The sequence below is a fragment of the Loxodonta africana genome, chromosome 14 (genome assembly GCF_030014295.1).
Source record: "Loxodonta africana isolate mLoxAfr1 chromosome 14, mLoxAfr1.hap2, whole genome shotgun sequence".
In the NCBI taxonomy this organism is placed as follows: domain Eukaryota; kingdom Metazoa; phylum Chordata; class Mammalia; order Proboscidea; family Elephantidae; genus Loxodonta; species Loxodonta africana.
Genome location: NC_087355.1, coordinates 87,711,157 through 87,737,935, shown reverse-complemented (window position 1 = coordinate 87,737,935; position 26,779 = coordinate 87,711,157). Strand labels below are relative to the sequence as shown.

The following is a 26,779-nucleotide window of genomic DNA, read 5'->3' as shown; positions in this document are numbered from 1 at the left end:
ATGGCCATGCCCCTCGCTGAGAAGGAGTGTTGCTGAGAATATTAAAGGGAAGATACGTGTTCACATGGCATGGGGCTGGCACACAGGTGGGTTGTGGTTTGGTAGTTTATCTTGTTCCATTCAGCCTAAAGGGGAAGTGCTGGCAAAGGCCTGTGCCTTGACTCCTCCTCCACCCAGAAGCCTTTGCTTCTTCTTGGCTCATCTGCCCTCGTTTCCTTTTGTCCCAAAGAAGCAGCTCCAGCCAGCACAGCACATCCCAGGGCCACGGGGCTCCTGTGCCAGGGGATTGCTCTGGTCAGCACACCTTGCGGCCTGGTCCTGGGGCAATCTAGGTCAGCCCCATCTGCACTGCCTCCCCGACCGGTCCAACCCACTGTGACGATGCTGCCGCCTAAATGTGCCAAACACTGGGGTGTGCTGGAGCCCCCATGAGCAGGCGAGGATTAACTCTCAGCTCTCCGCCAGGGCACCCAGTCACCCCACCCCACAGGTGGCGCAGGGCTGCCCCCGAACCACAGCTGGGGGATTCTGTTGCGACCCTCACATTCGTCAGGCCCAGCCCCCTGCAGGGCACATGCCCTCACCCACACACCAGCCCTTTGGATGGGCACTTGCACTGTGCCCATCTTTAGAAGAGGACTTGAACTTAGACTTCCCTAGGGCTCACCAGGCCCTTGGCCCCACGCCTGAGTGTCAGCCTCCCTACCCACTCTCAGCTTCGAGCCACCAAGCCCTTAGACCGTGTGGCCCAGACTTCTGGCCTAGTGGCCTTGGAGGGCGTCCAAGGAGGAGGCTGGGAGACGCCGACTCCACGTGCGGGGTCTTCAACGCACTTCATCCCATTGTTCGAGGTCAGCGCACAGCCAGTCTACAGCGGGCCCTGGACTCAGCAGCACTCCACCCAGAGGCCAGCTTGGCTGGAGCAGTCTTCCCTCTCCTGCCTGGCCCTCCTCACACCTCCAGATCAGCCAGTGTCCAGGCCAGGAGCCCGTGGATGTCTCCGGAAGCAGGAGCACCCCCTCAGAAGAGCACTCCAAGCTGCCCAGGCCTCCTTTCCAACTCCGATCTGCCTTAATTTTAATTTAATTCTCTTTAATCTTTAATGAAAAGTTGTAAAAGTAAATTATTTACCCATGAGAGCCAAATGGCTCCTCAGGAGCTGTTCTCGACTTGAGGGTAATTACACACGTGGGCCCCAGCATGGCCCCTCCTGGATGCTGAGGGAGCAGAAATGGCCACCGGCTTATGCACTAATTAGCTACCTCCATCACTGCTAGGAACACGTGTCCTTTCGTGGATTGTGACGGAGCACCAGGTCCACACAGTGCACACCTGGCGACTGCAAAGAGGGAAAAAGCCTGTGTCTGTCCTCATTCAGGTCCCCTGGAGGCAAGCAGGTGGGAGCTGAGTAGACGCTGGCTCCAGGGGAGAACAAGGGCACCCTGTGCCCCAACTTTTAACTCTATACCACTAGTTGGCTCTAAATCTGATCCTGGCTTCAACCTGACAGAAAGGACCCTCCCCAGCAGACAGGGGGCTCACAGAGGTGGGGGCAGTGAGGATGATGGGGAGGGGGGTGGCGTACGATGGCCTCCTCAGCTCTGCACTGCTGCTCTGCAGTCAGACCCTCTCTCAGACCACCTTCACCCACCTCCTGCGATCATCCCTGGTTTTGGCCTCCATTCTAAGCCCTCTGTCTATATAGCACCATGGTGAATAACACTCAAGATGAGACCAAGAGAAGCGTGTAGCGTGGTTGGTCAAGACTTGGAGGAGCAGGCAAGCAGGAGAGGCAGAGAGCATGTGTGTGTATGTGTCTATGTGCATATGCATGTCTGTGTGTGCGTACATCTGTCTGTGTGTATCTGTATCTGTGTGTGTGTATGTGAGGGTGCATGCATGTCCTTCTGTGTGTGTTTGTGTACCTGTCTGTGCATGTGTTCATGTCTCTGTGTGGTGTATGTGTTGTGTGTTTCTGTGTACGTCTGTGTATGAGTGTGCATGTCTTCATGTGTGTGTATGTGTACTTGTCTGTGTGTATGTATGTGCATGTCTCTATGTGTGTGTCTGTGTGTGGAGGGGGTGACTAAAATGCAGCTACCCAGGGCCAACATGGTGCTCTAGGTTTGTATCTAGGTACAGCTCTGAGCTTCCTAACAGCCAAAGAGAAAAGGTCCGTTGCTTGGCTGTCATCGGTAAAAAGAAAAACTTGCCTAATTGAGACACCTCTGGCGTTAGAGCGAGTTTGTCACTTTTTAATAATTGTTTAATAAATACTTACAGGGTTTTAGGAGCCCTGGTGGCACAATGGTTAAGAGCTTGGCTGCTAAACAAAAAGTCGGCAGTTCGAATCAATCAGCTGCTCCTTGGAAACTCTGTTCTGCAGTTCTCCTCTGTCCCATAGGGTCGCTATGAGCTGGAACTGACTCCATGGCAGCGGGTTTGGGTTTTTTTGGTTACAGGGTTTTATACAAGAGATGCCTGTGCCCCACCCACCCACCCCCAAGAACAGCAGGCAGGTGTCCTGGAGGACCGGTAGACGAGACCCACCCCCGGGACCCTCGGCTCAGCCACCCTCTCACACCTGAGGCCTCTCACACCTGAGGCTCTGGCTGTCCTTGTTTCTTTCCACGTGAACTTCTTTTGCTTCCTCTAGAGACTGATAAGTCTCCTTGATTAATTTCCAAGCCAAGCCTTGCCCGAATCAAATCTGGCTCTAAAATTTAGACCCATTGAAGATTTATGTCAGCTAGAAAAACACGTGCATGCTGTGAAATTTGAAATGTAAATAGGCTCCTGCCGAAGCAGCCCTGGTGGGGCCCCGAGAACAAGACTCACGTTGAATGTCCCTGGTCTTGAAGGCGTTGATCCACACAGCCTGGTTCTTGAGTCTTCTAAAAACTTTTTGCCAAAATTAGACATTTGCATCTAAAGGCTATAGGGGCAGGACAGGTAGAGTTGCAGGGCAAGCCTGGGAGGACATGTGCTGGTGGAGGGTGGCGGGACAGAAACCCTCTGACTACTTGCTGTGGGAGCTCTGTCTACAAGGAGAAATGAGCAGTTGTTGGAAAAAGCCCCTTGAGCAAGAAATCTAGTAGTCGTTCCTCTTTGCCGCTGAAAAGTGCTTTGCACACGAGTGTGACCTTGGGGTCAGCTGAGGTCTTCCAAGTTTGCCTTGGCCACGTAGGAGAGCCGTGCTGTGCAGCCCCACCGCCTGGAAGAAGTCAGCCTCCCATTCTCCCGGCTCCTCCCTGTGCTCCTCTCTGCAGCCCACTCTGAACAGGAAAGAGGCGCTTTATGCGTTGGACCTGTGGTCAGAATCTCCAGCCCAGCACACCTGAGACCTCCGGGGCTGCAGCCAGACAGGTGCACCTGGACAAGTCCTATGCAGTTTTGGCCACTACCGTGAACTGACACCGAGCCCCTGCCCACTCGGGCCTATCAGCCTGGAGCCCCGGCCCCCACACCACTCGCTCTGTGCAGAGCCAACTGCAAAGACAACTGCAGCGCCGAGAAAGGCCACTGGCCCCACTCCAGCCTCGTGCTGCAGTACAAGCAGCATTGGCAGAGCCAGACAGGGAGGCCTAAAAATAGCCCTGTGTCTGCCCTCCAGCCACCAGGAGCCTCCAGCCCTAAGCCAGTCGGAGCAGCTCCAGCTGCATGAAAGAGCTGAACCACTCCAGCCCCGCGAAGCGGAGCCAGGGGGAGACTGAGTCTGGCCAGTGAGGCCCTGCCCAGAAATGGGACCCTAGCCCCACAACTGAGTCCAGGTGCCAGGACAGCCGACAGGTAGATGATAGGTACCAGGTGCCTGGCGAGCCTCCCAGGGCAGTGAACATCCTCATTGGGATGGTCACACCACTGCCCTAAAAGCCCTCCAGGCTGGGTTGGGCCCAGAGCAGGGTGCAGGGACCAGACAGTGAGGCCCAGGCACCCACATCATCTCTCAGAACGGATCAAAGGGCCCTATGCTCTCTGCAAACCCCTGGGTGGTGCAAGTGGTTTTCATCAGTTCCTAACCCAAAAGTTGGTGGTTCGAACCCACGCAGTGGCACTGAGGAAGAAAGGCCTGGCAGTCTGCTTCTGAAAGGTCACAGTCTCAAAAACCCTATGGGGCAGCTCTACTCTGCACACATGAGGTTGCCATGAGTCAGGATCGACTAGACAGCAACAGGTTTGGTTTGGGGTTTGGTGCTCTGGGTGATGCTTGTGAGGACCATGGGAGGGGCCTTGGCCTGGCCAGGTGGGGACTGACTGGGACACTCTGCACCCGCAGAGGGGCCTTGGGCCAGCCGCCACCTCCTGCCCGGGGCACAGACCCCACGTCCTCAGAGTCCTCTCACCGCCTGGCCCTTCTTGCTGTCTCTCCAGAGTGGGTCGCTGGGCGTCCTCGGTTCGGCTTCTATTTTTAGCGTGTGTTTCTGCAGAGCCTGCGACGTGCTGTAGCATAAACGTGGCAGAGATTTTCAGGAGGAGTTTTGGGCCAGACAAAATGAAGTCCGTGACTCGGGCTGGTATTAAATGCAAAAGGGAAGTGGGGTAGGGAGGGAAGATGAGCTGCACACGGATTTAATGCTTTCCGAGAAGAGGCTCTAATCTGCTCCCAGGCGATTCCGTACAATGTCAGGTTCCCCTGCACAGATACTCCTCCCTGGATGCACGGATGGGGGTCCTGAGCCCAGGGCGTGGGGAAGCAGCAGATGTGAGGCTGGAGTCGGCTATGCGGAAGGTGCAGCAGGACACCTCTTGGGGACAGGCAGAGAACGGGAGGTGGGAGAGGGCCAGGCCTGGGCTGGTAAGTGGTGAGGCCGGGATTCAAACCCAGGCACCTAACTCCAAAGGCACTCATTTGCTCACTCATTCATTCATTCAGCCAACATGAACCACCATAAGGCCTGCCAAGCACCTGGCTGTTCTGGACAGGGGTGAACAAGACAGGCCAGTGCCAGTGTTCATGGTGTTAACCCTTAAGTGCCTGACTAGACAAGGTAATTTCAGATCAGATGGTGAGGGCTATGAGAAAGAAAGAAAGGAAAGGCAGAACAAATGAATGAATGAGTGGTAGAATGACAGGGGCAGGGTGGCCTCTCTGAGGAATGAGCCAGGAGTTAAACCTCAGAAAGGAGCTGGCCACGCCGGGACCTGAGGGCCGTCAGACCAGGAAGAGGGAACGGCAGGTGCAAAGTCCTTGAGGCAGCAAGGAGGCAATGCAGCGGAGTAGCCTCAGCAACAGCAGAGCGGGAGCCGGGGCTTAGGGCCCTGTAGGGCCTGGAGAGCAGAGTGCGCTTGGAATTTGATCCTCCCTTTTTTTATTAATCTGAGTGTGAAGGGAGACCTTGGGGGGGAGGGTGTGGGGGAGGGGCTGAGCAAGGCAGTAGATGACCCAGCAACACTTGTACAGGACCGCTTCGGCTGGTGTGTAGCAGTGGGTCAGAGCCGAGCGTGGCCCCAGGGAGGCCTGTTGGGAGGCAGTGGCAGCCAGGCTGGGGGTGGGGGTAGAGAGATGGGAACAGCAGTGCTGACCAGACGTGTGGGTGGGTTGGATTTGGGTGATGAGTGGACAGGACTCGGCTTGACCTCTAGGGGTGAGGCCGCACCTCCGCCCACTGGTGGGACTCCCTTTATGTGGGAACCCTGGGGATGGCAGGGATGTGAGAGCTCCGTTTTGCCCATCAGGTGCCAGGGGAGATGTCAGCTGGGGAGCCTGTCAGCCCACCTCTGAGTGCAGAGCACCTCAGGCTCAATCCTGTGGGTGCAGGCTCTGGAGGGAAACTTCCTAAACACAGGGGTCCCTCCGGGCCTGGGAGCTGCCGGGGGCAGGGCGGCACCTCCTTCCAGCACGCAGTGGGCAGTGAATGCCTGGATAAATGGGTGTGCGCCCAGCCTAGGAGGGGGTTTCAGAAGCCTCCAGAGCGCCTCCTCCCTGTCTGACCCTTCTCATAGAGGCTGACAACCGTAGCCATCTTGCCAGGGAGGCCACCTTTACCCACGACAAAGACGCAGCCCAGAGAGTTCAAGCACCTTGCCCTAGAGGCCCAGCAGGTCAGACTCAGAGCCGGCTCTGCCCAAGTACCTGGCTGGCCTGCATCCCAGAGGGCCTGGGAGTGCTGGCTGTGGCGGGCAGGCCTCTGACCAGCGCACTGGGTGCTGTGACATCCACTGACGCCCCCCCACACCACCACCCCACACACACACAGGCAAGAGTTTACTGAGGCAGCCATAACTCCATTCTGGAGGTCGGAATTCTAGAACTTGGCCGGGCTGCGTTCCTTCTGGAGCTCCAGAGGAGAATCCATCTCCTTGCCTCTTCCAGCTTCTGGAGGCCACTGCATTCCCTGGGCCCGTCCTCTGTCTCCCAATCCAGCGTCGGAGCATCTTCCAGTCTCCCTCAATCAGTTCGTCAGTATTCCTCCTCCCCTTTTTCTTTCCCTTTCTCTCATAAGGACTTATGATTACATTTAGGGCCCACTGGGATCATCTAGGATCAGCTCCCATCTCAGGATGCTTAATCACATCTGCAAAGTCCCTTTGCTGTGTGACAACAGCCCCTGGGGCCCCAGACCAGGGTGTGGACATCCTGTCTCCCATACCACCTTCAGGAAGCTCCCTGGGGACATGATTTGGCCCTCGAGGCATGGCCATTCTTTCTCCCCAGATCTTCGTCCCCTGCAGGACTGCAGGCCAAGGTTTCCATCCGTGGACAAGGTGCCCTGTGCCCGGCCCTCCCAGCTGTAGTTTGCCTAGCTGAGCACCTCTAAGAAAGAGCAGGGGCCTCCTTGTGGGGTCAGGAGATGGAGTCCCAGGCTGGGACTGGGTGGCCACTTCCCCTCCCAGCCTTGTGACCTCCTGGGCAGGGTGTCTGTCACCTGAGACCCTGATGCTCCAGCAACTTGCCGGCCAGGGACGTGGGGGTGGGGCTGAGCAGCCTCGGAAGCTGCAGTCAGGTCCCTCGTTGCAGCAGCCGAGGGAGGCTGTGATGACTGTCCCTGCTGCAGCTGTCCTCTGAGCGGCATCCCCAGAGACTCTGAGCCCGTTTCCCTATCAACACGGGCCTCATCTTGCAGGCTGGTGAAGGTCCCTGGAGAAGCTGTATAAATGCAAAGTGTCTGCCGGCAGGGATAGGAGCAGGGGTCGCTGATTCTCCACTCCCCAGTCCCGAGAGCAAGGAAGGCCGTGATGGTGGCCACTGCCGCCCGACGTGGCCCTCGTGCCGGCCCGGGGCTGCCCTCCTGCGCACCTGCTATTTCCAGTTCTCCACAAAGCCCCTTGGAAGTGGGTTCTACCACGATCCCATTTAAAGATGAGGAAACTGAGGCTCAGAAAGGGCGAGCAGCAGCGAGTGGTGGAAAGATTACCCAAACGCAAGACAGTCTGACTCAGGCACCCGCTGCCTCCCAGGGTGCAAGTCCCTGCCCCACCCCCCCACCTCGGGCATTGTTCAGTGGACCAGGAAATGGAGGACAAAGGGGAGCTCTGAGGGGCCAACCCTGGGACCAAGGGGGCCCCCGCGCACCAGTGACATCAGACCCAGGCTTACAAGGGAACCCAGATGAGCCCCCTCCAGGCAGCCCCAGAGGAACCTTTGAGGGAGCAGACACGCCCTCCCTGGGACTGACTGGCGGCCTGTGGGCACTGAGAGTGTTCGAGCCCCCTGGCTGGCAGGGCCCCACTCGGCCAGCCTCATCGCAACTGAGCTGGGCGCCCCCACCAGACACCACCCTCTGCATGCACATCTCCATGTGAAGAAGAGGGCTGGAGCAGGTGGCCACTCGGGCCTCCCACCTGGCAGTGTGAGGACCTCTCCTGCCCCCAGGCCTTTGTGGGAGCTTAGTCCAGTGATGGCACTGGGGAAGCCGGGAAGAACGGCATCCCACCATCTCACAGGCCGTCAGTGCAATTCAGAAACTGCTCCCAAACAGCCAGGCTTTGAGAAATATATATATATATTTCCCAGCTCTGTCCCAGAAAAAATTGAAGCAAACTGTTTTGTGAATGGATGGAGCCAAGATCTCTTCCTCCAAAAATATTCCAAAACGCCTTGCCGTCGAGTAGATTCCGACTCATAGCGACCCTGTAGGACAGAGAACCGCCCTCATAGGGTTTCCAAGGCTGTCATCTTTATGGGAACAGACTGCCACATCTTTCTCCCACAGAGTGGCTGGTGGGTTAAAACCGCCAACCTCTGTTAGCAGCTGAGCACTTTAACCACAGCTCCACCAGGGCTCCTTAGGATTCCTGAATTTAAAAGAATGCCCGGCCAGTCTCTCCTGGGTCTCCAGGCTGCAGTTTAAGAAACGTGGTAGATGTTAATCTCAAGGTAATAGTAGGAACAACCACTGTAGCTGCCAGCGAGGTCAGACCCCACCGCCCCTGGGGCTGTGGAGGAGTGGGGCAGGGAGGCCCTGGCCAGCCTCGAACTTCTGTCCCCACCTCCTAGGTCCGCACCCTTATCCCAGATCTGCACATGCAGGAAGGGAGCTTCCAATTGGTGAACCCCAGCCAGCGTCCAGTGCTGTCCACTCCCCCTGCCGCCCTGGCCTGCCCTTGGGGACCACAGCCCCTCCTGCCTCTTCTACAGAGAAAGGGAGAAGGAAAATTCCCACCAGGAGCCGTGTTTTCAGCTCCGTCAGCACCCTCCCTGCCAAGGCCAGGGGAAGATCAAATGGGCGCAGGTCCCCCCGCCCCCCCCCGCAGGCTGGCAGTTGGCCCAGGGCCGACAGGCCAGCCCGAGGCTGCCCCAGCAGCGCACACAGTTCTATGCAAAGAGAAAGGCCAGCACAGCGGACTGAGCAGCCGCCCTTCGCTGGTTTGCACGTGATCTTCCCCTCTGTGGAGCCGCCCCATGCTCTCTGACGCCTGCTGCCCCCAGTTTACTCAGATGCGGGGCTCAGCTCACTGTTCAGCAAACACTGACTGAGGCCAGGCCTGTGGAGGGGGAGGGGGAGGAGACAACCCTCGCCCCAGACTGGCCACACCTCCTTCATCCAGGATTTACCTGCAGGAGCTCCTCCAAACAGGTGCAAATGCCTGAGGGCTTCCACCTAGCCGTGGAGGGAGGCTCTGTTTGTCCCCCTCCAGGGCAGGCCACACTCCCACATCTCCCAACCTATGCCCTTCAGGACTCCCAAGGAGGGGAGATGGCTGCCACTTTAAAGCTACTCAGGTCCCCTGCCCTATCACCCCCGCCCACCTCCTAGGAGTGAGTCAGACCCAGAGCATCCTTCTGACACCCAGGCTCAGAAGCCTTCCCTCCTGGCAGCAGAGGCCAGCCTGCTAATCTCCTGTTTCTGTTGACCTTATCACAAAGCGCACGTCCATCTCTTTAAACAGAAAAATAAGAACCCGGCAGACCCCAATTGTACAAGCACGGTTTTACCTGAATCTCTGACACACGGAGGCTAAGAACACTAACGTTGCAGGTGCCTCCTTCCTGTCTCAAGTTTATAGAGTCCTTGAGGGTTGGCCAGGCCAAGGCCTCTGCAGGCACGGTCACCAGGCCTGGCTCACAGCGAGGAGGGGGCCCAGGGACCTGGGGTGGGGTGGAGGGTAGGGGCCCGGGGTGGGCCAAGGGCAGCAGGCCTGGCTCATAGCCAGAGCTGCCCCCACCAGCCCTCAGGTGTGCAGACCAGAGCCCAGGGCAGACACACCGGAGCCCAGAGGGCATGAGAGTAGCATTTTTTTTCCCCCTCACTTTTTTTAAATTGTGGTAAAATATATACGTTGTTGTTGTTGGGTGCTTTCAAATCGATTCCTACTCCTAGCAACCCCACATGATAGAGTAGAGCTGCTCCATAGGGTTTTCCAGGCTGTAATCTTTATGGGAGCAGATTGCCAGGTCTTTCTCCTGCGGAGCATTGGGTGGGTTTGAACCAGCATCCTTTCAGTGAGCAGCTGAGCAGTTAACCGTTGCATTACAAGGTCTCCGTAATGTATATATAACATAAAATTTGCAATTTTAACCATTTCACCTGTACAACTAGATGGCATTAATTATATTCACAACGTTGTGTAGCCATCTTCATCTTTTATTCACAAAACGTTTTTCATCGCCCCAAACAGAAGCTCTGTGTCCACGAAGCAGTAACTCTCCATTCCCCATACAGCTGGTCCCTGGTAATGACTCATCTACTTTCTGTCTGTGCATTTGCCAATTCTAGACAGTTCATACACGTGAGATCACACAATAGTTGTTCTTTGTGACTGACTCATTTCACCCAGCCTGATGTTGTCAAGGTACCTCCGTGCCTTACCACGTGTAAGGACTTCATTTGTCTTTATGGCTGAATAACCTTCCATTATTCACCTGTTGGTGGACGCTTGGGTTGTTTCCACCTTTTGATATTGTGGATACTGCTGAAAGGAACACTGGTGTACAAGTGTCTATCTGAGTCTCTGTTTTCAAGTCTTGGGGTTTATACCTATGAGTGCAGTTGTTGGATCATGTAAGAATTCTATGTTTAACTTTTTGAGGAGGTTACACAACTTCACAAGGGTTCAAGTTTCTCCACGTCCTCACCAACACTTATTTTTGTTTTGTGTGCATGTGTGTGTGTGTGTTTTGTTAACATAATAGTCATCTTAGTGGGTGTGAAGTGTGTGGTTTTGATTTGTATTTCTCTAGTAATTAATGACACTGAACATCTTTTCATATGCTTATTGCCCATTTATATATCTTCTTTGGAAAAATGTCTATTCAAGTCCATTGCCTATTTTTTAATTGGGTTGTCTGTCCTGAGTTGTAGGAGTTCTTTATGTATTTTTTAATATATTAAACTCTTATCAGATATATGATTTCCAAATATTTTCTTCCATTCTGTAGGGTTGTCTTTTCACTCTCTTGATAATGTCCTTTGATGAACACACATTTTTTCATTTTGGTGAAATCCAGTTTATCTATTTTTTCTTTTGTTGCTTGCTTATGCTTTTTATGTCATATCTAAGAATCCATTGCCAAATGCAAGGTCCTGAAGATTTACCCCTATATTTTCTTCTAGGAGTTTTATGGTTTTGGCTGTTATAATTTTTGTATATGGTGTGAGGTAGGGGTAGGTAGAGCTTTTGAGGGGCAGAGCCAAAGAAAAGTGGGTGGAGCAGGGAGGGAGGGGTCTGGAACCACCCGGGAACCAGGGTAGATGGGGACTCCCACTGGCTGGGCCCCCTCCAAACCATTCTCCACCCCCTCTGTCAGTGACCTGAACTCACAGGCCTGGCTTAGCAAGAAGGTGCTCCTGGCAGCCTAGCTCCATAACTGCCTGGTTCCCCAGAGCCAGAGCCCTCGCCGTCTCAGCAGCCCTCTCTCGGCCCTTCTGTACTCCTTCCAGGGGTGGCTGCCCTTCCCTCAATTTGTCGTGTGCCCTCCTCTGCCAGGGATACTCCCTACAGCCTCATCCACTCTGGAACCCAGCTCAGGATCCTGCACCCACCTTATAATTGTTCTTTCCACCAGCCACTTGCTCCTGGCTGCCTATCGGTTTTTCCAACCCTGGGTGCTTTTCTCACTCTGGCCATTGGTAAGCCGCTGCCCACATCCTTCCCTCCTCCTTGCTCTCCCCCCCAGCTCCTGGAGGCCTGGAGCACAGCTCAAGCACCTCAGCTGCCCAGACTGCGGACCTCGCAGAGGGACCAAAGTGTCCCTGAGCAAATGGACTGGGAATGGAGGGGGCAGAGGGCAGGTGTGTGCTCTATAAGAAAGGAAGTCCCTTCTCAGATCCCAGCCAGTGCTGCGCACCTCCCCCAGGCCTAAATCATGCTCCACAGACACCCCACCCCACCCGTACAGCGGCTCTGTTAGTGAGTACATTTGGGAGCCATGGATCATAAGACTCTTTTTGGAGAATTCCGAGTGGAGATGTGGACTCCTAGCTTTGACCCCTCCCTCCCTGCTGCCCACCTGCCCCTGACTCCTCTCGCTTCTATACCTTTGCTCCCCTCCTCCCCTGCCTGGAACACTCTCCCTGCTCTGAGACTCCTGTATCTTACCCAGGCTAGTGGCCCCCTGCCGTGGTGCTCCATGACCACCCTGAGGGAACTGGGCAAGGCTGGCCCTGGGGCTGGTGTGGATTAAGTGGGCGTGGATGTTGGTGCCTGCACAGCTGCATTGCTGGCTTCCCCAGAGCTGCCGCAGGGGCCCCTTCCACGACCCAGCCCAGAAAGTCTCTGAGTTTCTCCCTGGCCTTCCCTGCCAGTGGCCAGGCTTGCTGGAGAACCTTGGGGGCCTGGACCTGCTGTCCGGTGGGCTCAGCAGGAGCTCCTGGGAGGCCCTCCCGGACCCCACATGACACTAGGCCCTTTGGACTCCTGAGTAGGCAGGGCCCTTGGGTTAGAGCTCAGGTTCCCCACCTGCCCAGAGCACGGTTGGGTGAGCATCTCTGTCCCCAGCCCCAGCCTGGCCCAGAGGGCAGGCAGCCGTGGTGAAGGACAGGGTGGCCAGGAGGAGTGCCAGCCCCTGACAATCTCCTGTCCCTTGCAGATGTGCTGGTGGATGGACAGCCGTGTGACCAGGAGGCAGCGACTGCCTGCAACGTGGGCGACCCGGTGCGCCTGGAGGTGAGGCTGACCAACCGGAGCCCGCGCAGCGTGGGGCCCTTCGCACTCACAGTGGTCCCCTACCAGGACCACCAGAATGGTGTGCACAACTACGACCTGCGTGACGCTGTCTCCTTCGTGGGCTCCAGCACCTTCCACCTGGAGGCAGTGAGTGACCACCAGCCCCAGGGCCGGGCCCATCCTCCGCCTCCCTGGGCTTGTCCTGTCCCAGCAGTGGGCTGACACTGCCCAGCCAGCTGCGGGACTCAGGGAGGCCTGGAGCAGGCTGGCCTCTCCTCACCTTGCACTCGACAGTGAGGGGGGGTAGGGGTAACGTGGCCTGCGTGGTAATTAAAGGAGATAAAACATCTTGGCGCTGTGCCTAGCACAGGGGGTGCCCAGTGACCTTTAGATCCAGGCGATATTATTGTCTAGTAGGGCCATTGTCATCACTGCACCGACAAGCTCTACCGTCCATCCCCTGACCCTGCCCTCATCCCCCGAGCAGCGCCGCCCCTGGGCCCCGCCCTCTGCCCACATCCAGACCCCAGCCTCATGGCTCCACCTTTATTCTCCTTCCCCCCCATATTGACCCCACCCCCAGCCCCTCCAGCCTCATCCATACCGTGTCCCACATCCTGAGCTAGAGGAATCCCAAATAATCTGGGAGGTAAATACTGTCAGTTCCTTTCAAAGATGCGGAAGCTGAGACTCAGAGAGGTACAGCGACTCACCTAGGGCAGCACAGCAAGGATGCCCTGGGGTGGACGTGGGAGCGAGGCCTCGTGGCCTCTCTGCTCCCTGTCGTCCGACCCCGACATCCTGCGGGCTCGGTGGTCTCCCAGTGGCTTTGGGGTCTGTGCTTGGGTCTCCGGTTACGCCCCATCCTCCTCCCCACCAGGTGCAGCCGTCGGGCCAGTCGGCCTGCCTCGGGGCCCTTCTCCTCCTCTACACGGGCGACTTCTTCCTGCACATCGGCTTCCACGAGGACAGCTCGAGTAAGGAGCTGCCGCCGGCCTGGTTCTGCCTGCCCAGCATTCACCTGAGCGCCCTGGAGGCCCGGGCCTGAGCCAGCCAGCACCTGCCCGCCCCTGCCCACCCATGCTGGGTCCCTGCTGGCGTAGGGGGAGGGGATAGAGGAAGGGACCTAGAGCTGAGGGCTCCCGGCCTTCTACCACCCCTGCAGATGAGACTAGTACCCCCGGTTCCTCCACCCCCCAGCCAGCCCTCTGCTCCCCTTTCGTCTCCCCTGCAGCTTCCTTTCTGGGCTGCCCACCCCATCCCACACTGTTGGCCAGGCCCCCAGACCAAGCCCAGAGGGCAGCACCCTCCCAGGTCCAGGGTCCCTGCGGGTTCCTTGTGACCTGGGATCATAGCCCAGCCCTAGTCCTGCTCTGGCCTGTGAGCGGCCCCTCCCCTTGGCACTAGGAAGAAAGGAGAACAGGGGGTGGAGCAGAGCCCGGGAGCTCCTCCAGCTGTGGACTGGGCTCTCGGGGGGCCTGGCTGTGTGGCGTGTGTCTGTGATAAGTTCCCCAATAAAGAGCCTGCCTCGCTCCTCAGCATCCTGCCTGGCTTCCTGTGTCTGCTTGCCCAGTGTGGCGGCCCCGCACAGCCCCCTTCGCCCCCCGACTCAGGTGTTGGTTTCAGTACATGGGACATGAACAGAAACACCCTACAATACACATGTCTGCCCTAGTGGCCAGCAAGGTTGGGTCTGGGTGTATGTGTTTGTCCCTGTGACTCTTCAGAAATACTTCTCCCAGGGTCTCCCCCCATGGTGCCCATCTCCCGCCCTGGTTTCTGACCCCTCTCAGAATACCGACTCAAGCCCGCATGCCAGGGGTCTCAACCACCTGAACCCCCATGGGCTCTGGAGGTCCATGGGACATTGGAAAAAGCCTCCTCCTCACGTTCCTAGAAAGCCTGCCCACAAAAGCCTCCATAAACACTGACTTGCGTCACGGAAGTCTGGACAAGGTCGATGGGATGTCGGTGACGGTGATCCCAATGACCCCACTGGGCAGGCGTGCCAGCTGCCCCTAGCCGAGCCTCCTCAGCCAAGTCTCCAAGGTTGGCAGTTCCACCTTCCACTGAAGCACGACTGACCGAGGTCACTTCTCCAACAAACCTCACACCTTGCACAGAATTCTGGAGCTAACTCTGAGGCAGTGCCATGTTCCCACTCTGAAGCTAGCAGGGAGCAAGAGGGGCCGAGGACAGAGCAGGGAGCCAGGAAGCCATGGATTCTGAGGCTCCGGGGGTCCTGCTTCCAGGAAGCACATGGCACAGACACGCGTCGGGGTGGGAGGTAGGAGGACGGCACAGTCTTCTGGTTGTCCTTAGATGCGGGAGTATGTTGGCCAGAAGGGACCCTGTGGCTTTGGAGACAGGGCTCACAGCCTGCCCTTCCACGGGGCCTGGAGGCTGCCAACTTGGAGAGGGGAAGAACTTTTTGGGGTCTTCACCTTCACAAGGGGCTGTTCAGTGCCCACTGGGACATCCGACAGGTCTCCTGGGTGTCTCTTTGTGCCCGACGTGGCCTGGACGCCTCACCTCTGCCTTGAATCCCCCACCTGCCCTGGGCTTGGAGGGTGGGGTTGTTGCTCCCCATTACAGAGGTGGAAACTGAGTCTCCAAGTGCCAAGACCACACAACAGGAAGCACCAGACCAGGATCAGAACCCTGCCCGGGCGGACAGACCTGCTGCTCCGGGCATTATGTAAACCCAAGGAGCATCCCAGGACAGCAGGGGGACACCCACAGTTGACCTGCCCAGGTGGGGCTTTCATCCCAGGAGCACTATCAAGTCAACTATCAAAGTGGGCAGCCAGCACTGACTTCCTCAGGGAAACAGGGGGACACAAAAACACATCTCAGGACCATCCCACCCGGGTGAGAGAGCTGGGGTATTTACACACCCACTCCCACAAGAGGCTGGTTGGGGCTGCTTCCAGCGTGTTGATTCCTGGGCTTCCAGCCTGTGCATGCGTGAGCAGATCAGCGCGCTGCAGTTCCAGCAAAGAGAACCAGCCCTGGGAGTCCTTGGGGCACTGAAGACTCTGAGGAATATGGGGAAGGCGGGGAGGAGGGAGTGGGTATTTGCCCAAGGCCCCTTGGAGAGAGAGGCTGAACCAGGAAGGAGCTGCTCCCACCTCCCGTGGGGCAGACAGTGTAGACATCAATTGGCATCTGAGGCTGGGGGAGCTCCCTAAGGACCTGGCAACCCTGCCCAAGCTTCCCTTGCCATGAGCAGGGTCACCCTGCAGCCTCCAGTCCAGGGACCAGGTTTCCTGGGCGCCCATCTGTGGCCTCCTGCTGCCGCCTGGCAGATGGTGGTGGGTGTGTTGAGACGCGGTGGAGCTGCCCCACAGTCTCACAGCACGTTTATCAGCTGCCCCCAGGAAATGCCCTGCCCCCGCGGCGGCTCCTGCCATGCTGGGCTCTGAGGCCTTGCCAGGGGAGGCCTGGCTGCTCCTGGTGCAGGTCCTATGGAGCAGGGGTGGCCAAAGCCTTCTGTTTAGGCGCTGGGGGAACCTCCTCCAGGGCCCAGTGGCCATTTGTCTGGACTCCCCGCGAGTGAGCCAGTCTGCCTCTAGCCTCAGTCTGCACAGGGCACAACACCCAGTGGGTGCTCAATACGTGGGGGGCAAGTGGACGAGCGCTGGGGTCAATCCTGGTTTGGCCACTTCCTGCCCTGAGACCTGGCCTTTCCTGTCCTGACCCTCATTCTCCCCACAGAAGCTACTCATGGCCTGGGGTCAAACCAGCTGTTAAGACTAGACTAGGGAACCTAGGAACAGGCTCAGTGCCCTGCCCTACACACCGTAGGCACTCAGTAAATGCCTGGTCAGCCTCCTCCATCCCAGGGTCTAGGAATGCACCCTGGGCTCCCGGCCCAAGGTCCCCTGCAGCCTGGTAACCACCAGCTGTGCACCTATTACAGGAAATTGTGGCAGGGGATCGGGGACTATGTTTCAATGAATCATTCTATGTTCAGAAACACACCACAAAGAAACCTAAACAACCTCCTGGCTGTCATTTCTGAGCTCTCATGATGCCACCTGCCCTGGGCCAGGCAAACAGTAAGTGAAGTGGTGCAGTGGCTTGTTTTATATGTCAGCTGGGCTAGGCTATGGTACCTACTTATTTGATCAAACACTAGTGTAGATGTTTGTTTTGAAGGTGTTTTGTAGATGTGATTAGCATTGACAATCGTATGACACTGAGTAAAGAAGAGGACCCTCGATAGTGTGGGTGGGCCTCGTCCAATCAGTGGAAGGCCTTAAGAGCCAAAACTGAGGTTTCCCAGAAAAGAGGGAATATTCTGCCTCAAGATGGTAGCATAGAGATTCTCCCAGAGTTGCCAGCCTGTCAGCTTGACCCTATAGATTTCAGACTTGTCAGCCCCCTTAATGTATATTTCCTCTTTGTTTTGTTTCTCTGGAGAACTCTGACTGATACAATGACTAAGATAAATAAATAAAGAACTCTTAGCAGGCTAGGTCTAGAAGAGACCGCACAAATGGTTATCTGTTGAAATACCAAAAGAAAAATACAAACCTGTTGCCGTCAAGTTGATTCTGACTCATAGCAACCCTATAGGACAGAGTAGAACTGCCCCATAGGGTTTCCAAGGAGTGGCTGGTGGATTCAAGCTGCTGGCCTTCTGGTTAGCAGCCAAGGTCTTAACCTTTATGCTACCAGGGCTCCACCAAAATATAGTCAACCTTATTCTTAATGTTGAATGTTGTAAGCACTCTCTTAAAGTTCAGGAACAAAACAAAGATGTTCTTTCTCTCCACTTTTACTCAACGTTATGTAAGTGGTCCATGCCAGCACAGAAAGGCAAGAAAAAGAACAAGCAAAAGACATAAAGACTAGAAAAGAAGAACCAAAATTGTCATTGTTTGAAAATTATATCACTAATTACATTAAAAAATCCAAACAAATCTTCAGATTTACTAGAATTAATAAGTCCTTAGCAAGGTTGTTAGATATAAAATCAACATACAAAAATCCACTGCACTTTTGTAACACAGCAACAAAACAGCTAGAACATAAAATTGTAAAAGATACCATTTACATAACCACAGAAAATATAAAGAATTAGTGGTAGGCACTATAATAATAATTAAAAACAACAAAAAAAAACTCATTGACATCCAGTTGATTCTGACTTACAGCAACCCTACAGGACAGAGTAGCACTGACCCATAGGATTTCCAAGGAGGAGCCAGTAGATTTGTCTGCCAACCTTTTGCTTACCACCCGAACTCTTAACCACTGTGCCACCAGGGCTCCAGAGGCACAATAACAGCATCCCAATAATATCCACATACTAATCCCCTGAAAACCAAAAAGAAAGAACACACTCAGCATTTCTCAAACTGAAAGAACTGAAGAAAAAATTCAAGACTCAAGTTGCAATACTGAAGGATTCTACAGGGAAAATATTAAACGATACAGGAAACATCAAAAGAAGATGGAAGAAATACACAAAGTCACTATGCCAAAAAGGAGGGGTAGATGTTCAGCCATTTCAGGAGGTAGCATATGATCAGGAACCCACGGTACTGAAGGAAGAAGTCCAAGCTGCTCTGAAGGCATTGGCAAAAAACAAGGCTCCAGGAACCGACAGAGAAGCAATTGAAATGTTTCCACAAACGGATGCTGCACTGGAAGTACTCGCTCGTCTATGCCAAGAAATTTGGAAGAGAGCTACCTGGCCAACCGACTGGAAGAGATCCATATTTATGCCTATTCCCAAGAAAGGTGATCCAACCAAATGAGGAAATTATCAAACAATATTATTAATATCACAGGCAAGCAAAATTTTGCTGAAGATCATTCAAAAGAGGTTGCAGCGGTAAATTGATAGGGAGCTGCCAGAAATTCAAGACGGACTCAGAAGAGGATGTGGAACCAGGGATATCATTGCTGATGTTAGATGGATGCTGGCTGAAAGCAGAGAATACCAGAAAGATGTTTACCTGTGTTTTATTGGCTATGAAAAGGCATTAGACTGTGCGGATCATAACAAATTATGGATAACATTGCAAAGAATGGGAATTCCAGAACACTTAATTGTGCTCATGAGGAACCTGTACATAGATGAAGAGGCAATCATTCGAACAGAGCAAGGGGATACTGCCTGGTTCAAAGTCAGGAAAGGTGTGTGTCAGGATTGTATACTTTCACCATACTTATTCAATCTGTATGCTGAGCAAATAATCTGAGAATCTGGACTATATGATGAAGAATGGGGCATCAGGATTGGAGGGAGACTGACAACCTTTGTTATGCAGATGACACAACCTTGCTTGCTGAAAGTGAAGAGGACTTGAAGCACTTGCTGATGAAGATCAAAGACCATAGCCTTCAGTATGGATTGCACCTCAACATAAAGAAAGCAAAAAATTTTCACAACTGGACCAATAAACAACATCATGATAAACAGAGAAAAGACTGAAGTTGTCAAAGATTTGATTTTTACTTGGATTCACAATCAGCACCCATGGAAACAGCTGTCAAGAGGTCAAAAGATGCATAACACTGGGCAAATCAGCTGCAAAAGACCTCTTTAACGTGTTAAAAAGTTAAGATATCACCTTGAAAAACTAAGGTGCACCTGACCGAAGTCATGGTGTGTTCAATTGTTTCATATGCATGTGAAAGCTGGACAGTGAATAATGGAGACCAAAGAATTGATGCCATTGAATTATGGTTAGTGAAGAATATTGAATATACCGTGGACTACCAAAAGAATGAACAAATCTGTCTTGGAAGAAGCACAACCAGAATGCTCCTTAGAAGGAAGGATGGTGAAAGTACATCTCACATACTTTGGACATGTTATCAGGAGGGATCAGTCCCTGAAGAAAGACAACATCCTTGGTAAAGTAGAGGGCCAGCAAAAAAGAGGAAGACCCTCAAAGAGATCAATTGACACAGTGCCTGCAACAATGGGCTCAAGCATAACAATGATTGCGAGGATGGACCAGGACTGGGCGGTGTTTCGTTCTTTTGTACATAGGGTCGTCATGAGTCAGAACCGACTAGATGGCACCTAACAAGAACAATCCCCAGAAACATGGAATGTGTAATGTTATATGGCAAAGAGGAATTAAGGGTTTTGATAGAATTAAGTTTGCTAATCAGCTGACCTTAAAATAGGGAGATTAGCCTGGATTATGTAGGTGGGCCCAGTGTAATCACAAGGATCCTAAAAAGGGGAAGGATGCAAAAGAAAACCAGAGAAATGGCAGTGCTGGAAGGACTCAGCCCAATGATGCTGGCCTTGAAGGTGGAGGAAGATGCCACAAACCCCACGAGCCAAGGATTGCCTCAGCTTTTGGAAGCTAGAAAAGGCAAGGAAATGGATTCTCTTCTGGAGTTTGCCACGAAGAATGCAGCCCTGCCGACACCTTGATTTCAGTCTGGTGGAACTCATTTCAGAAGTCTGACCTCCTGAACTCTAAGATGAGAAATGTGTGTTGTTTTAAGCCATTTAGTTTGTGGTGATTTGTTACAGCACCAGTGGGAAACTCACACGGAACCCAAGAATAAATGTCCTTTAATGTGAAGACCTTTATGGAGAAGGTTATAAAAATTTATTGGAGGGTATAAAGAAGATCTAAATAAATGCATTGGAAGACTTTCTCCTAAAGGTGTAAGTTCTCCCTAAATTGATCTATAGATTCAATACAACACCAATAAAATCATGACAATTTTTTTTGGTGGAACTTGGCAAGCTGATTCTAAAATTTATGTGGAAATCCAAAGTCCTGGTAATAGCCAATATACTCTTAAAGACATCAAAATGTAGCATAATGCTAACGCACCTATGTAAGCATGCAATAGACACGTGGACCAGTGGAGAATCAGAAACAGACCCATGCATATATGGACATTGCTATCACATACCAGTGGGGAAAGGATAGACTTTTCCTTACATAGTGTCGGAAAAGTGAATAACCGTAGGGAAAGAGAGATGTTGGACCCTACTACACACCATGTGCAAATGCGTCTTCCAGATAAAGTCTCAGATATAAAAAGGCAAACTATAAAATGTTTAAAAGACATTATATATATCTTTTTGGTTTTAGAGTAGGGATGGGTATCCTAAATAAGGCACACAAAAAAAGCACAAACCATAAAAAATGATAAATTCAACTATATTAAAGCCGAAGATTTTGTTCCTCAAAAGACACTATCCAGAGGGTGGAAAGATATGTTACAAACTGGGAGTCATATGAGGAGGGTCTGACCTACAATGAGATTATTCAACCTGAAAATAATGTAAGCCACACGTTCTACCTGAGTGCAGAGGGAACACGTCTCCACAGGGGGAAGAGAACAGGAGGTGGGTGAACACCAGAAGCGTCTACCACTCCCAGTGAAGTTGGACTGGTCACACCCTTAAAAAAAAAGCTCAAACCCTTTGCTGTCGAGTTGATTCCGACTCAAGGCCACCCTATAGGACAGGGTAGAATTGCCCCATAGGGTTTCCAAGGAGCAGCTGGTGGGTTCGAACTGCCGACATTTTGGTTAACAGCCAAACGCTTAGCCATTTTAAAATTACTATAAAGACAAGTGAATAGTTAACACAAAACCCAGGACACTGATTCCATCAGGGGAGGGGGAGAGAAGGACCGGGTCTGCAAGGAACAAGCAGGGGGATTTGGGAATTAGGTGGTGCTCCATCCCTTCATCTGGGCAATGAGGCTTAATTCTGTGACTCTCTCCAAAAATTGAGATGTTCATTTCAGGCCCAGGTGATGAGAATTTGTCAAAAATAGGCTTGTGGTAAAAAAAAAAAAAAAAAAAAAAAACGAAAGGAATAAAGAACTTTTGGCACTGACTCAGCAAACCAATAGAGAACTCTTCCTTCCTTCCACCTTTAGAATTTAGTTTGCCATTTCAAAGCTGCTGGTTAATCACAGTGTGGTGCTGGCAGCCGCCCCGGCCAGCTCCTCTGGAAACGGGTGAAGTGGAGCCCTCGGGCGGGAGAGTTTTCAGCACCGAGGACAGCGACCTGGGGCTGGCTCTGTAGGAAAAAAAGCCAGGCTTATTGGGATCTATGAGTGTTGAACAAGGACAGAAGTCTTAAACGTCATGGTTCAAACCCCTGGCCAGCTGTTGGTCAAGCATGAAATGGGACCCAGGTCTCCTGATTCCTAATTCCCTGCTCCTGGCTTTGGGTAAACTGACTGGAACTCTTTCACGAGCCAAGAAGTATCCAGGGGACACGTGAGATCTCCATGTGTGCCATCGAAAGCTTGTGCCATTCTCACCAGCATTTAGATCCCAACTCTGCCCCTCACCAGCTGAGCGCTGTGGGAGTCAATGCTTCTCTCCAAGCCTCAGAGTCCCTAGTTCCACCTCCCCACAGAGTTGCTGTGAGAGTTCAGTGACATTAAGTGGGCCACATGTGCAACATAGCGCCTGTGCAATGGTGCTCAGTTGAATACAAGAAAATCCCTTCGGCCCTTCCTCTGGTGGCTTTCAATTTGAAAAGGAATTGGCTTGATGGAACATTTAAAAGATGCTGAAACAATATTATGTTTTAGAGACAGCTTTGGAAATAAACCCTGTAAAACTTCCATTAAAAACCTTGGCATTTCTTGAAAGAGATTAAGGCTTCATTAGACATCTCATTTCTGCCCAATCCTGTTGATTGGAGCCTCCTAATGCACTACAGGGGAAACACTGGTGGCGTAGTGGTTAAGTGCTATGGCTGCGAACCAAAGCGTTGGCAGTTTGAATCCACCAGGCGCTCCTTGGAAACTCTATGGGGCAGTTCTACTCTGTCCTATAGGGTTGCTATGAGTCAGAATCGAATCGACAGCGCTGGGTTTGGTTTGGGTTGGTTTTAATGCACTACAGATCACTGCTGACATGTTATTACTTCGGTCATGCCAAGAGACACTGGGGGAAGTGGGGTGACCATGCCCCCAGGGCCAAGGATCCTCAACCACCCATTGAATTCCTGAAATAAAACTAACTAGTATATTTTGACCAGGGACACAATAGATGATCCCAGATAGAATGGCAGCAAAATGTAGAACAAAGCTCAAATTCTTTAAAAAAGGCCAGGCTTACTGGACCAGCTGAGACTAGAGGAGCCTCTGATACTATCACCCTAAGTTACCCTTTAAACTTGAAGTGAAACCACTCCCGGAGGTCACCTTTCAGCTAAATAACAGATAAGCTCATAAAATAAAACAATATCACCCGTGAGTGCTGTGCTCCTTTAAAAAAAAATTGTCTCTATAAGACCAGTCAGCAGTTACCCTAAAGCAAAAATGAGAAGGTAAGGGGAGGCAGGGAAACTAGATCAACGGAAACAGAACAACCCGAATGAAAATAATGAGAATGTTGACACACTGTGAAAAATGTAAGCAATGTCACTGAACAATATGTATAACAAAAAAGTATAGAAATTGTTAACTAGGAACCTAATTTGCTGTGTAGACTTTCATCAAAAATACAATAAAATATTATTTTTAAAAAACTAGGGTGATGAATTATTCTTTTGATATGCTGCTGTATCTATTTGCTAGTATTTTATTTAGATGTTTCCGTCAGTTTTCATACTTGCCGTTGGTCTATGAAAAAACAAAATGTTCTATCAAAAACAAAACAAAAAACCAAACCCACTGTTGTAGAGCTGATTCTTACTCGCAGTGACCCGTAGGGTTTCCAAGGCTGTAAAGCTCTGCGGAAGCCGACGGCCACATCTTTCTCCTGGAGAGCAACTGATGGTTTCCAGCTGCCGACCTTTCAGTTAGTAGTTGATCGCTTTAACGACCGAGCCACCAGGGCTCCTCGTTTCCCTTATTTTGTATTATTTGCATTAAAGTTATTCTAGATACCTGGAACAAACAAGGGAGTTTCTCCTCTATCTTTTTTTAATGGATTGAAATAGTTTTAAAAACAGTGAAATGATCCGTTCTTTAAAAATCAGATACCACTCTGCCGTGGGCCTGTGTGACTCCGGTGCCTTTCACAGACGGGTCTTCAGTCACCTTCTAATCTCGTCTGCGGTAACTGGTCTATTAAAATTTTCCTTTTTTTTTGTTTTTTTAACCCTAGTATTGATTTTGGTAATTTACTTCTGGTGGGAAATTATCCGTTTCCTTGAGATTTTCAATTTGTTATCACGGAGTTGCATGTAATATTCTCTCGTAATTATTTTTATCTTCCCCGTATCCGTAGTTATGTTGGTTGAGTCTGCCTTCTCATTCTTAATCTTGTCAATTTTTCCTCTCTTTCTTCCTTCATTCTCCATAATTGGACTCATGAGGGATTTCTGTATTTTATTAGCCTTTTCAGAGAACCGGCTTTTGCATTTATTGTCTCCACTTTTTTTTTTTTTTAATTTTCTGTTTCATCAATTTCAGTTCTTATCTTTATGAATTCCCTCTTTGTTTCTATTCTTGTTTTATTTCCTAATTTCTTGAGACAAGTACTAAAAATGATGTTACGTCTAGTCTTTCCTCCTTTCTGATGAAAGCACTTACGGCTGTGCGCTTGTCACTAAGCACAGTGCTAACTTTGCTCCATAGGTTTGAATATGAAGTATTCTCATTTTCTCTCTTTTCCAGATAGTATCTAATTTCTCCTTTGGTTCTTTTCTTTGATCCAAGGGTTACCTAGAAATGATACGCATTTGCCAGTAGAGTGTTTTTTTGCTCCCCGTTTTATGATTTATTTCTACTTGCCTTGGATATGAGCACAGCTTGTGGCCCCTGAAAAGCTCTGTTCTTACGCTCTTGACTTTGGTCAAGTTTTTCTTATGGCCCCTTATACACTGGTTTTCATGAGTGATCTTTGGGTATAGGAATATGCATTCTCTCTCCGTCTATACACACACAAATAAGCACGCACACACTTATAGCCTGCGTTATCCAATTCTGACATGTCAACACCTTCCTTTATTTTTAAAAATTCCAAATGTACAGGAAAGCAAGGAGACAAGTATGATGCTGTCTTAGTCACTTAGTGCTGCTGTAACAGAAATACTACAAGTTAATGGCTTTAACAAAGAGAAATTTATTTTCTCATGGTCCAATAGGCTAAAAGTCCAAATTCAGGGAATCAGCTCCAGAAGAAGGCTTTCTCCCTCTGTCAGCTCTGGTGGAAGGTCTTTCTCATCAATCTTCCCTGGACTAGGAACTTCTCTGCACAGGAACCTTGGGTCCAAAGGATGCACTTTGCTCCCAGTGCTACTTCCTTGGTGGTATGAGGTCCCCAACTCTCTGCTTGCTTTCTTTTCCTTTTATCCCTTGTAGGATAAAAGGTAGAGACCACACCCCAGGGAAACAACCTTTACACTGGATCAGGGATGCGACCTTAGAAAGGGTGTTACAATCCCATTCTAATCCTCTTTAACATAATCTAATCTTGCCTCATTAACCACAGGCAGAGATTAGGATTTACAACACATAGGAAGTCTACAATCACAAAATGAAGGACAACCACAAAGATGTTACCTTGAGAACTAAGGTGGGCCTGACCCAAGTCATGGCATTTTTAATCTCCGCATATGCATGCATAAGCTAGATGCTGAATAAGGAAGACTGAAGAAGAATTGATGCCTTTGAATTACCATGTTGGTGAAGAATACTGAATATACCATGGACTGCTAAAAATGAAAAAAAAAAATCTGTTTTGGAAGAAGCACAATCAGAATGCTCCTTAGAAGCAAGGATGGCGCCTTCATCTCACGTACTTTAGACATGTTATCTGTTGCCACCCAAACCAAACCCATTGTTGTCCAGTCAATTCCAACTCATATTGACACTATAGGACAGACTAGAAGCACTCCATAGGGTTTCCCAAGAAGCAGCTGGTGAATTAGAACTGCCGACCGTTTGGTTAGCAGCCAAGCTCTTAACCACTGTACCATTAGGGCTCCGGACATGTTATAGAGGGACCAGTCCCTGGAGAAGGACATCATGCTTGGAAAAGTAGAGAGTCCGTGAAAAAGAGGAAGACCCTCAATGAGACGGATTGACACAGTGTTTGAAACAATGGGCTCAAACTTAGCAGTGATTGTGAGAATGGCACAGGACTGGGCAACACTTTGTTCTGTTACACATAAGGTCACTATGAGTCGGAACCAACTGGATGGCATCTAACAACAACAACTTTACTTCCAGTTGTTTCATTCCTGCAAATCTTCTCCCAGACATCTATTTTAAATCTTTAAAGAAACAGTTTTAAGCGCATTTCTAATAAACAGCTTATACTTTGCTGTTGTTTTACTTATTGAACCCAATGTGACAGTGTTGTTTTTTTAATGGGAGAATTCAGTTCTTTCCACTTCGAATAATAACTCATATAGTTACTGTAATTCCTAAAATATTCCAGTGTTGATTGTTTACCTTGCCTCACTGTTTCTTCTTTTCTCTTTTCCTCATTGTTGATGGTCTGACCAAGTTGCTCTTCCTTACATTTCCCTTCGCTAGTTGGAAAATTCTACTATACTTGCCGTTGCCCTCGTGGCTAGCTCCTTTTGCTGCTTATATAACCAGGCACAGATTTCTTCACGATTAGTTGAAAACAAGATAGCAACTATTTCACACAACAAGATGTTCTAGTTTTCCCATAACCATTCCTCCTCGGTCCAATAAGATGATGATGCTGCTAGAATTATTTTATTTTCCTTCCCCCTCCTCTTCAGATGAAATCTTCACTTTAATTCCCCCTCCCTCCCACTCGGAGACATTGCTGAGCCATGACTTTTATAAGCAGACCATCGTTAGAATTTTTTCTTCCAGCACGTACCTTCTATTTCCAGAACCCTTACTTAGCACTTAGGTTACAGTCTAAGACAGGTCCATCCTTATTCACCTAGATTTAATTTATCCACATATCAAGGTCTGCTGCTCACCACTATTTCTTTCCCTTTCCATCTTTCTTCATCTCATGGGCTCTGTTCTGCCTCATTTATTGTTTGGATGGAGTTTTCTCTGAGTCTTTATTTCCAGTGGGGATGTGTGCGTGACATACAAAAAGTTCAGAAGGTGGACCCTCGAGTGCCTTCCTTTTGCCTTCACAGGTGGGTGAGAGCTTGTCTGGGGGTAGGACTCTTTCACGGGCATGAGGAAGGGTTGCCCTCCCAGGCTTGGCCATGTGATGGGCACAGCAATGCCATCAGAAGTGCCAGAGGATGTTTCTGGCAGGAGCCATAAGAGCTGCTGTGAGATTGGTCATGCTTTCTGTCTGAGTCCCCATGGGCTGCCATAAC

At 51.1% G+C, this 26,779-nt stretch overlaps 1 protein-coding gene across 1 annotated transcript in view; it reads left to right on the top strand.

The window, feature by feature from the left end:
* Window positions 1-14,097, top strand: part of TRAPPC9 (trafficking protein particle complex subunit 9) — a 635,977-nt gene extending 621,880 nt beyond the window's left edge. Inside the window, exons 21-22 of the mRNA XM_064268117.1 lie at window positions 12,470-12,693; window positions 13,427-14,097. Of these exons, the coding sequence (XP_064124187.1) occupies window positions 12,470-12,693; window positions 13,427-13,594 (392 nt within the window). The 3' untranslated portion in view covers window positions 13,595-14,097. The remainder of the gene's footprint in view (window positions 1-12,469; window positions 12,694-13,426) is intronic.
* The last annotated feature ends 12,682 nt before the right edge of the window (window positions 14,098-26,779 follow it).